General features: G+C 40.9%; 1 protein-coding gene across 3 annotated transcripts in view; it reads right to left on the bottom strand.

Moving 5' to 3' along the window:
- Window positions 1-488: 488 nt before the first annotated feature.
- SEMA5A (semaphorin 5A) overlaps window positions 489-12,691 on the bottom strand; it is a 976,513-nt gene continuing 964,310 nt past the window's right edge. For all 3 annotated transcript variants that reach the window (XM_030205332.1, XM_030205321.1, XM_030205342.1), the window contains 2 exons: window positions 5,187-5,398; window positions 489-2,769 (listed from right to left, as the gene is read on the bottom strand). In XM_030205332.1, the coding sequence (XP_030061192.1) occupies window positions 2,650-2,769; window positions 5,187-5,398 (332 nt within the window). In that variant the 3' untranslated portion in view covers window positions 489-2,649. The remainder of the gene's footprint in view (window positions 2,770-5,186; window positions 5,399-12,691) is intronic.

Here is a 12,691-nt window from a genome sequence, read left to right as displayed (position 1 = left end):
CAATAAAGGCACTGAAATAAAAGATGACTAAAAAATAGTCTTAACATGGAGACCCTCCTGTGGCCACATTGAAATGTACAGAACATGTAGCACTCATTAATCGTATCTGTACATTAGTAGCAAAACAGAATTTAAGAGAGTCCCAGGATTTTTACCAGTGGTAGTGCTTATAATTCTACCTTCTTTTCCCTCTTAGGTTATTCAAATGAAACTTTCTTGCTTATCATTTGGGAGCCTTACTTCAATCTAGGAGCCTTCTTTTTTTCCATCAAAGCACTCTTCTCTGCAGGGAAATACACATGTTGGGAGGCTTTTCAGTAGAAAAAAAAGCAAATCAAACTTCTATGAGAGACAAGGAAGAGGTGGCTGCCGCCATCATGTTCTGTGTAAAAACCATTAGAAAGCCATTTTGCAGTGTCATTTTTTTGCTGACCATAATTTCTGTGCCATTCATGCAATGAAATTATGTACTACAGACAACTAATGCATGAGAAATTAAATGAATTCTTTATTGATAAGCACCCTGGAGGTACTATGGATTGAGTCTTTACATCTAAAGCTTCCTGGACCCCCATCTACTTTTGTTTAACTGCAGAGTTTGAAAATCTAGCATCTGAATTCTCCCAGAAGAGGTACCCCTTATTCATTACTTATGACTAGGGTTTGAGGCATCGTATCCTTAATTCATATGCTGTCTTCCCTTGAAAATAGCGAGTTCACAGATCTGCGCAAACATTCACATACATAGAGTACTCTACGCATTTTCCTCAGTAGTGTCTGCAAAATCTGTAGTATTCTAAGGGTGAATCTACACGTCCAAACATTTCCTATTCCAGACTATCTATATTTAAATTTAATTTCATTGTGGTATCTAATTCAGACTTGTAAACTCCACCATTCCTGTGCTTTTCTTATGGTGTATATAACAGATGGGGTGAAGAACTATAAGATCATGATTACAAATACTGCCAATTATCTAGGGCCTATCCTACTGGCAAGGGTTTAGTAGATCATGATCACAGATTGTGAACAGTGGGTGAAATGGCAATGTTTGCAATGCACTTGGGACTTTTACTGTCCCTCACCTCCAAGCCCACCATGTTGAGGGACCACGGTATGATCTATGATCTTATAATCCCTATGAGAAAATCTGAAGGGTTAACACACGCAATCGTAAATCGCAATGTGCTAGCTCAACTCTATTCGTAAAGGAAATATGGTTTAAAAGATAATGTTGAGCTATTCAGATTCCCAGTTTCTTCACAGAGGATCAGTAGCCCTTTGATGGAAAACTGCGCTTGGATCTCTGAGATGAGGATAACAGGTCACATAGATATGTCTCTGCTTTTGCACTTTTGCAGGAGAATTTTCAATATTTGAATGTGATGTGAAGGGGAAGGAGGCAAGCTGGGGAAAAATAAATGGGACAGAAAGAAGAAAAAGTGGTGTATTTTGCTGCAAAAGTTTTAAAAAATTACAACTTAAAATTGCACTAATATTTGAAAGACTTACTGCAACAAGGGCTAATAAGAAAACCATCTTCAGTAAAGTTTTGGCAGGATCTGACTGGTATGGATCACAATGATTTGTTCTAAATCTTATTGCGTAGGGGTATTTTTTTTAGCAGTCACGTATAAACATGAAACTTTATAAAAGAAGCAGATTGATGTATCAGAAGGAAATGGTGATGATTGATCCATGTACAGTCATTTTACTCACTGACAGGCATGTCTGTAAAATGCTACAGCAGTCCAGACAACTGCGCTTCAGAGGCACACACTGAGGAAGGAGGTCTTTGGAATTCCTTGAATCATGCAAATCCATATGCTACAAGAAGGCCAGTTTACTAATAACATGCAGACAATTTCACTGTACTTTCTTCCTCCCCTCCCCAACACCCCCTGCAAAAAAATATATATAAAAATAATAATAAGTAAAAAAAAAACCCTCATATTAAACAAAAGTCCTGCAGGTTTCCCGTTTGTTCTAAGGAGCCTGAAGTTGTCTGTCCCAGATCCCACATTTCTTTCAAGACCCAGGAAATTTGCACTGCCTCCCAGAACCACAGCCGATGTGTTTCACGCAAGAGGGTTCTGAGCTGTGTAGCACTTGAAGAAACCACGCAGTTCCGTTTCTTTCCATTTTGCTTTCTGATTTGCTAGTTTCTATGCGCTTCTTTGATCAGTGATGTTAAGTCTCTGGAGCATTCCTCAGAAAGGCCTATGGCTGAAAGCTTCCATATTGGAGAAACAAATAACAAACAAAAAAATCTTCCTGGCAGCAAAGAGCAAATATATTAGAAGTTAAATGTAGGGTGTATCTTGGTACAGTATACTCCTAATAAGAGCAGGAAGCTCAAAACAGCCAGCTTGAAACAAAAGTAATTTGACTGAACACTGTATTAAATCAGAAGGAGACATCTCATTGCTGCTGTAGCACATCAGTTGGGTCTTGGGCCACCTTAAGTTCTGAAAGGTGTATTATGATGTCACAAACAGATGGTTTAGTCTGAAAGCAATGCAAAATGGATAGTTGGAAATCAGCCTGGAATATCTCCAAACTTCATATCTGAAGCCTCAAACACATGAACGGTCATGGAGCACAGGCCTTGGGGAGGGCTGGGGAGTGAGACCAAGACTATAGGGCACTTTAATATTCATCATAATTATTGAAATCTGTAAAATAGGCATTGGAATAGGTCTTTGCAGTCAGATGTGGATTGAAATATTTGTTTCTCTCCTCCAAAATCAGGTTGTTTTTGTTAAATGCCTAAGAAAAGAACAAAAGGAGAACAAAATAAACAACATTTGCATTCTCCAAAGGTTGTTTTAATCTCATTAGCAAATCTAATTATTGAGATGCATTTCAGGCTTAAATTTTATAAAACTCAGCAATATCAAAAATCATCTCTCTCAAATGCCAGGGGAAAGAGGAACCTGCTAACTACAAGCAGCGTCTAGAACAACAACATACTTAATGTGATTTCATTTCAAATTCAATTGATGGGCAAAGATTTTGTCTGGTAATTTCTTAATGTTTCTCCTCTTGCAAAATTTACCAATATAAAGAACTCCGTTGTGAACCTTAGGGTCATTTTACTAAGCTGTGTTAGGCGCTAACATGAATGTAACACAGCAAAAAATGGCCTAAATTTATTTTTTTGAGGGGCCCTGTCTGAGGTAGAGAGTAGGCATTCCTCTACTCACTAGCTAGTGCATCTACATTACAACATGCTAACTAGCTAGCACATGACAACGTGGGAGCCCTTACCTCCTTCGAAGTAGGTGGTGGTAAATGCTGCTGCAGTCATTTTTTAAAAATAGTCATCCACTTTATGGCATCATTAGCGCATGGCAATGTCCAAAAAAGTAGAGAATGACTCATGACTTCCACAGGTGGTTTGAGGACAGATGATCTTTATTGAAGAACCGAATACAGACCCGACACGGAGCCGTGTTTCAGCAGTCAATCCGCCTGCATCAAGGGTATGAGATACACACTCTACAGAATAATGTGTTGATTCTGGTGCTGGAAAGAGATGTATCACATAAGGAGACAGATATAATCTAACTGTCTGAATGACCGCCGAAGCATGGCCCCTTGCCGAGTCTTTATTCGGTGCTTCAGTAAAGATTTTCTTTTCTCGAACCACCTGTGGAAGTCGTGAGTCATCCTCTACTTTGTTGGAACATTTGTTTTGGACTTACGTAGAGGTTTCTTCTGCTTGCCGCTTGGCCATTTCAGGGGGGGGGGGGAGCACTTACTGCCACCCGTTGAGGTGGAGGTAAGGGCTCCCGCGCTAACCCGGCGGTAATCTGGCAGCGCCAATTACCACCAAGTAAGCACCGGCACTACAAAAATAGAAATATATGTTTGTAGTGCCGGAAATGGCGCGTGCTGGGGGTGGGATCTACCACCGGACTGCTGTGGTAGCCAGGTGGTAGTTCTGGATTGGCATGAGGCAAGCCTGTTGCCGCATGCCAGCCATTTAGTAAAAGGGCCCCTCAATTAAAGGGCTGGATTTTCAGCCAACATAATGACTTTATTGGAGCTGACTAAACAGACACTCTCTAATTGTGCAGCCAACTATGCAACTAGTGCATAAAGTTCTGCATGCATGTTATAAAATGAGATCAGTTGTGCACACAATTTAATTAGCTATCAAGCTGATAATTAGCATTAATGGCCAATTATTGGCTATAATTGCTGTTAATTGACTCCTGGTTGGTATTCTACAAATTGAGCATGCAAATTTCAGAGCAACTGCTAGGGGGCGTGGACCAGGGAGGAACGTGGAGAGAGGGCGGAGGTATGTCTGGCAGTTGTGCACACAGGTTATAGAATACCTACAGTTAGGTGTGAGAATTTTCACCAGCCATTTGGCTAGTATGAGTGCTTGAGCCTACAGTTACGTGCATAACTGCGTGAATGTTTGCACAATTTACTGTTATGGAATCCATGCTCGGTGTGTAAGCTTCCCAGCGCCTAATTTTAGGCAACCTTTTGGCGAATACACCCATAGTGTGCTCATTAGGCTGGCACTGTCGGTTTAAGTCTGGTATTTGGCCAAATATTGCTGCTATTTGGATAATTTTTTGTCCTCCCCTTGCTTCCCCCCCCCCCCCCCAAACTATACAAATAGTATGAGGCCATACAGTCTGCTTTTTGGCTCAATATTATCCAAATATGTTTTTAAAACACATGCATAGAAAAGTCACACATTCACTAGCAGCTGCTGAACATATAACGTCTTTACCCCCCCCCCCCCCCCCGATATTTAAAATCATTTAACCGGCCAAATTAGATCATCGAAATAGCAGGAATATCTTTGGTCAGTTTAAACAACCTGCCAGTGCAGAATATCGGTTTGGCTGGTTAAATTTAAACCGGCCAAAAAACACCTGGATATTCAATGTTGGTCACTTGAAATGGCCCAGCAATGAATACCCAGGGTGACTGCCAATTGCAGGAGTTAGCTGGGCTCCCTCCCGCAGTCTGAATATCGGGCCCTTTGAATACTGTTCCAAAAGTTTTCATGGTATGAGATTTTACATTCATAACTGATATTTTCTCTGATGCTTTATGATATTTTCAACTTACATAACCTGCTAGAGAAAATGTTCTCATATGGAAAGTAACACAACACAGGCACAGTAGCAAAAAAGACCTTGTTCCTCATCTCTCACCTTGATGGCTTCCACAGAATCATACTTGTCCAGTTTGTTGATATGGTTAGTAATACTGGTGTTGAGAGGGGCTGGTGACACCGGATGAATAACAGTAGCATCATGGGATTGCTGCTGGTACCGTTGGCAGTAAGTATAAATAAGCAGCGTCAGAAGGCAACCAAGTATTGAGCTACTTAACCCCACAGCAATCATGTGGAACATGTTGAACTCTGCACAGTGGACACAAAAGCCATTATTATGTATCTTAGATTATTCCTTGCTCATGCTTAAAGAAACATTATTCCTCAAAAATCTTTTATCTTGGTTCAGACCCTCCTTTTGCTATGCAGGATTGGAAACCTCAGAGAATGACAGACCAGAGTTATCTCCTGAGTATCCATCCTAGATCCTACTCTAAGCCTTCAGTGATAGACTTATGACTTATCTGCTATAATCTATTTATCTCTTGCAGTACTCCTCATGTAGATTGTTCGTACATCAGATGCCATGCAGGATGGAGCACAAACAGTGGAACTTTTGAAAGAAATCATGACATTTGATTGGAACATGTGTGGTGAGCCTTTATTTGTACAAAACTGACCAAGGCAGGTGACAAGTTATAGCCTAACCAATTTATTGAGGCACGACCTTTTGAGAATGACAAAGCGGACATTTAGTTTGTTGTCCTCTAACCACTGAAGGAACATTTCTGACATTTTATCTGCGAAGAGTAGGGGAGAAGTTGAGAATGTCATCAAGATCTATATCACTCTAATATATCTCTGAGGACATCACTGATGAAATCTTGGAAGACAGAGGGGCATCACATAGCCCAAAGGGCATCGCCAGGTATTCAGAGTGCCCATCCCAGGTGTTAAAAGCTGTTTTCCATTCCTCTCCTACCCTAATTTCAAATCAAGTAATACACCTCAACTAGGCACCTTTCACTTGATCGAATAATTTGGCTATTAGGGGAAGGGAGTACTGATTTTTAATCATGATCTTGTTGAGACCCCTTGTAGATAATAGAGGAGTGTAAGCTCATAGTTCTTCTTAGATTCAGAAAAAAAAAAAAAAAACCTTGCTCCAGCTGGTGATATAGAGGATCTAATGAATCTCTTCTTGAGACTATTGTGAATGAAGTCCCTCATGGCCTTAGATTTGGGCTTGTTCAGTGAGTATAACTTGCCCCTCAGAGGCATCTCACCTGGTAACAGGTCAAGGAACAACTGTAAGGTCTGTGAGGAGGCAATTTGCTTCTTTTTTACAGTATGTATCTGCAAATTCTGCATATGCATTTGGCAGACTTCTGAACAGGGTGGTAGCTATTTTAACAGGATGGGTATTACATGTTTTATAACACTTAGAGCTCCAAGCAAGAATATTCTCAGATCTCCAATTTATGGTAGGATTGTGCAAATGTAGGTAGAGTAGTCCCAAGACGACTGGAGAAAATGAACATGGCTTGAGATGGAAAGCCATGGTCTCCTTATAGAGGCAGCTCACCATGAGTCGATCTTGAGTGAAAGCGTAAATGAAGCCTTTGGTCATGGGGCTTTTGTCAATCACTACTTCCTGAACCATCACAGGCAATGTCTCCCATGGGAGACCAAACCACTCATCAAGTGTTATATCCAATTACCTGCTGCTTCTGAGTCCAGAAAGCTCAAGTCAGGATGGAATGTCCTTTCCAGGGAGTGGCTACAGAGAGAGAAAGAGAGATCCTACAAGCATCAGCAGAAAGAGAGAATTGTTTCTTTCTGTGCCTGTATCAGTTTTATGTTTATTATATATGGTTGACTGGTTGAAGTTTTTGTTATTTTACTTAATACCTCCTTTTTTGCATTGTAAACCACTTATGTTGTCAATGCATTGACAGTATACCAAATAAAGTGAACCTGAACCTAAGTTCTGGATACCTAGATGGGTTCTTCTGGCACCATCTAGGCATGAAAGGTTTCTGCCTTCCATGGGCAATTATAATAAGATGTCCTTTTCTGCTATAATACAAAGGCTGGAGCCAAATTCCAGAGCTTCTCCTCTAGGGATAGACTAGTATCACCACTTTGCATGGGTTCTTCACTGGGTGTAACCATTGACACCATAGCAAGAGGTGATGCTACAGGAATTTAGAGGAGTTGGTGTTTTCTACCCTCCTTTCTCACTGCCTGAGATCAATCTAGATGGTTAACTGGATTAGGCTATCTAAGGTATTAGAGAAACCAATTACATGGGATACAGCCTCTTTTTCTGCCTCTGTCAACCCTATCCATTTCATCGGGGCTCATAAATTCCATATAATATGGGGCTCCATGGCCTACACTTGATAGAATATTTCCCTTAGAAGAGGGCACACAGAGTCACTTTGAAATAGGTCCTGTATACCATTGCTATGGCTTGGAAAAAGGAGTCAAGGTGTGTGTGTGTGGGGGGGGGGGCAACTTTAGGACCCCTTTATTTGGATATGGTGAGGGCCTAGGTCTACAGGTCTCCTTGCAATGTGGACCCCATGAACACTATTTTCCTTTGGTCCATGGGGTAGGAATTTGGTGTCATAACCAGGTATAATTTACAGCTCTATATAAAGGTGTGGAAGGTACTCCAAACCCTTCAGAACTGATCGGGGAAGGGCACTTTGGCATCCGAAGTAGGAGCAAGGCTCACTGAAACTTGAACACAGTCTCACTAAAGACAAAACCTCCAGCATATTCATTTACAAGTCAGTAATGGCTTGCACCATACCAGTTATCACTTGTGGATCAACGGTGGGTGGAGGGTCAGAAGCAAACTCCCTGGGAAGGGTTTGACAGAGTGGAGCTTCTTCTGGCTCCATTATGGCTCAGGTAATGCCATAGCTAGTTCCACTTTTGAGAACACCAGCAGCCAGTGACATGCTTCTTCATCTATTTATTTACTATTTATTTTATATCATTTATACCCCACGTTTACCCACCACTGGCAGGCTCAATGTGGCTTACAACATTTAGGAAACAAACAGTAAAGTACAATAAAGTGAAAGCGATATGGATGGCGTAAAGTTACAGGGGCAAGATAAAGTAATTGAATTCACAAAATCTTTATAGGATTTGTAGTCCAGGAATCACGGATGCAGGACTGGATCTTTAGGGTAAGCTTGCCCAAATAAGTAGGTCTTGAGAGACTTCCAGAAAGTCAGATAATATTGAACCGTTTTTACAGATTTAGGCAATGCATTCCACAAATGAGTGCTGATGTAGGAAAAGGTGGAAGCATATGTGGTTTTATACTTGAGACCAGAACACATAGGATAATGGAGGTTTAAGTATGAACGAGAAGATCTAAGTGAATTCCTTGGTGGCAAGTTGACAAGGGCATCCATATTAGCTGGAGCTTCTCTGTAGAGGATCTTAAGGACTAGGGTGCAAATTTTAAACGTTATTCGCTCCTGTACAGGAAGCCAGTGTAATTTCTCACCAAGTGGTCTGGAACCTTTGAACTCTGATGCACCGAAGATTAGTCGAGCCGCTGTGTTCTGGGCACTCTGTAGTTTTTTGAGAAGTAGGTCTCTGCACCCTGCGTATATGCCATTACAGTAATCGATTCGGCTTAAGACTAGCGATTGGACTAAATTACAAAATACTTGTCTTGGGAAATAAGGCTTTAATCATTTATGAATCCAGAGAGAGAAGAATATTTTCTTGGTGGTTGAGTTGGTATGATCCATCAGTGTTAAGTTTCAGTCAACAAATACTCCTAGTATTCGTAGACTCTCAGAGATTGGCAGGGTAAGGCCAGGTGCGTTTAAGGTAGCAGGTTTGAATCTGTTAAAGGGAGAGGAAAGTTTTAATTTAAATGCGTTAATCCAAGTGAGCATGGTGTTTATTCCAAGGCTGATTTCATTAGTTATTTCGGAGAAATTTGTCCTAAAAGGGATGTAGATAGTGACGTCATCTGCATAGATAAATGGGTGAAGACCAAGCTTTGAAAGGGCTGTGGCCAGGGGAATCAGCATTACATTGAAGAGAGTAGGGGAAAGAGGTGAGCCTTGAGGCACACCACAGCCAGCTTGCCACGAAGGGGATAACCTTGAGTTGGATTTTACTTGGTAGGTTCTGGAGGTTAAAAAACCTTTCAGCCATGCTAGTACATTTCCACCGGCTCCGAAGTAATCGAGGAGTCTTAATAGGATTGTGTGGTCCACCATATCAAAAGCACTTGACATGTCAAATTGTAGAAGAAGAATGCTTTTCCCTAAAGCTATTTCTTGTTTGAAGTTTGACAGAATTGCGACGAGCACAGTTTCAGTGCTATGATGGGGACGGAATCCCGACTGTGATTCATGTAAAATGGAGAACTTATCCAGATACTCACTGAGTATCCCCTTTAACATCGCCTTTTCTTTTTGGGTTGTACCCTCTGGTACTCAAGGAGTGCTAGAACTTCAGGTACAGGCCCAAGGGGCTCCCAGCAGAAAGGCACAGACACCAGATGTCTGGTAGAAAGCAAAGGAAGGAGAAGTGCTAGGTGTGGGACCAAATCTAAATCAGCATGCATAGATGATGTCAGTAACAGAACAGAGTCTGGAAAGGTGGAAAAGGTTCATTACTGGCAGACTAGCAGGGAGGTGGAAAAGGTTCATTACTGGCAGACTAGCAGGGGTCAAACACCAAGAAGCAACAAACAACAAAGCAATCAGAGATTCACAGAAGGCCTATTTGAGGGCATGCTGAGAGGGGAGTTTCAAGTTTTATACAGGCACAGTAAGCCAGTAGGCAGAGATGCACACTACATAAGTACTTAAGTATTGCCATACTGGGAAAAACCAAAGGTCCATCAAGCCCAGCATCCTGTTTCCAACAGTGGCTAATCCAGGTCACGAATAACTGGCAAGATCCCAAAAATGTACAAAACATTTTATACTGCTTATCTCAGAAACAGTGGATTTTCCCCAAGTCCATTTAATAATGGTCTATGGACTTTTCCTTTAGAAAGCCGTCCAAACCTTTTTAAAACTCTGCTAAGCTAACCACCACATTCTCTGGCAACAAATTCCAGAGTTTAATTACACATTGAGTGAAGAAAAGGTTTCTCCGATTTATTTAAAATTTACTACATTGTAGCTTCATTGCATGTCCCCTAGTCCTAGTATTTTTGGAAAGCGTAAACAGACGCTTCACATCTACCTGTTAAACTCCACTCATTATTTTATAGACCTCTATCATATCTCCTCTCAGCCGCCTGTTTTCCAAGCTGAGGAACTAATCAGAGCAGGGACATTCATAGCAGACCAACTGGGGTGTACCAGATCAGCCTGAGACTAGTAACAGTACAAAAGGCAGGAAGAGGATGGGACTCACTTATAGACTAATTGAAGCGTGCGTTTAAATAATCTAGCCAAGGATAGCTAAAGCTGCTCTCAAGCAGGTGTAAATATCTGTGCCTGCAATGTAGGCATGATTTCTGCCACTTATGCTAGTATTTGATAAAGACACATAGGGCCCTGTTTACTAAGGTGAGCTAACATTTTTAGCATGCACTAAAAATTAGCATACGCTAACGCTAGAGACACTGATATATTCCTATGAGTGTCTCTAGTGTTAGCGCATGCTAAAAACGGTAGAACGCTTATAGTGTGGCTTAGTAAACAGGGCCCCTAGGCACTTCTGTGTCTTTATAAATTAGCACCTAAGGCCCTCTTAAGTTAGGTGCCCCCATATAAAATTATTCTTCATATGCATAGCACGCTATTCCAGATGCATGCTACACTTTAGTGCAGAGGTCCCAGAATGATGTTATTATGTTGATTAGAACATGCTTTTAAAAATTTGTATGCAATGGAAATGGAACGTGATTCAGAACAGCATATTCTAATAAAGTCATTTGAATTATTGTAGTTATAACAGTTTTCATATAATGGAGGAGCAGCTGCAACTCCGCTGAATTCAATATCTTTGCAGATTATAATTGAGCATTTTATGTTATTTAAATGGTTATATTGTATGCCAACATAAGCCAAAAATTAATGCCTTAAATATCTATACATACCCTTTATCACATTTTTACACAAAACATTTCACATTATGTTTTACAATTTGAAGAAGACTTAGCTTTCCTTGGCAGCATCTTGAAATAATACCTAATTCTACAGGTTAAATTGCATTTTCTATAAAAAAGCTATTCATACCATTTTTCCAATTTTAGTCAATTTCTTTTGTAATCTCCACCTGTTGCGGCACTATATATTACTCCGACAAGCAAGCTTTGAAAAGCAGGAGAGTAAACCTTTCTGCATCGACTTTATTACAATTAAACATTCAAGCTCATTAGGCTGGAATGTTTTACTGCCAGTAACAGGTATTGTTTCTCATCTATCATGCTGAACAATGCAACATGAAATCTCCATCTTGTATGAAACTCACTTGGCTCAGGCCACTAATATTTTTACTCATTTTGGCATAGCCCTGTTGTTTCATGTAGCAATTTTTGATTACAGAAAGATAAAACGATAGGGCTGGCTTGTAAACAATGGTGGCTCTGTTCACAAAAATGAACACATGCTTAAACAATTGCCCAGGCTCGGCATTCGCCTCTGATATTTTGTGCATAACTCCTAAATTAAAATGGGCAAATGCTCTAATTAAAACAGCAATTGTCAAAAACAAGTATACAAATGGCCAAGTCCAGCATGCAAGTCGATACAGCATTTGTGTGTTTTGCTTTCTTATAAAACTGCACTGCTTAGTATTGGATGTTGATCTGTTATTACATGCAGAAGTAAGAACCAGTTAAACTGCAATGAACATGTTCTACCTACATGGAATTCATTTGGCAATTTCTGTCTTAGTAAAAGGCAATTTCTGTCTTAATAAAACAAACAAAACCAAATGTCAGGCAGAAGGCAGAGTAAAGAAAAGTCAGAATCCATACAAGGCTCTGCAAATTTTAAAGGTGAAGAAGTGTGGAAAGCATGTGTAGCATGAATCAAGGGATTATTTCCAACCCCTCCATGTGTGTAGCTGTGTAGTCTCTCTGTACCTTTGACTTTAATGAGAGGGAGGGGGCAGGTAGTTTTGGAGGGTGAGGAGGTACTGTAGCTGTGTGGGTGGGGTAGGTAGAGGGTAAAGAGTAAAAGGGGTGGGGTATGTGGGGGGTCAGTAATAAGGGTGGGATGGTTTTGGAGGTGAAGAGTTGATGGATTGGGGTATGTAGGGGTGGTTACAGGTAGCAGAGGATGGGGTAGATGGGGTAGCTTTGGAGGTGGAGGAAGTCGCAGAAGTAGTTTATGTGTATGGGTGTAGTTGGGGAGAGAGGACAGTTCTGGGAGTGGGGTATTTGAGGTTTGAGGGGTAGATGTGGAGATAGTATTAGGGAATGGCTTAGCCAGGGATAGGAGTAATTATGGAGGTTGACTGCAGATGGGGATTGAAGAGGTTAGTTTAGAGGGGTAGGGGGTAATTGCAGGGGATAGTTTAGGGGGTGGGAGTAGCTGAAGTGTATAATAGTAGTAGGGTAGATTTAGGGGATGGAATAGTTGGGGGTGGTAG

Source organism: Microcaecilia unicolor, chromosome 1 (assembly GCF_901765095.1).
Source record: "Microcaecilia unicolor chromosome 1, aMicUni1.1, whole genome shotgun sequence".
Taxonomy (NCBI): domain Eukaryota; kingdom Metazoa; phylum Chordata; class Amphibia; order Gymnophiona; family Siphonopidae; genus Microcaecilia; species Microcaecilia unicolor.
The sequence above is the reverse complement of the archived record's forward strand: the minus strand, read 5'-3'. Positions and strand labels throughout refer to the sequence as shown.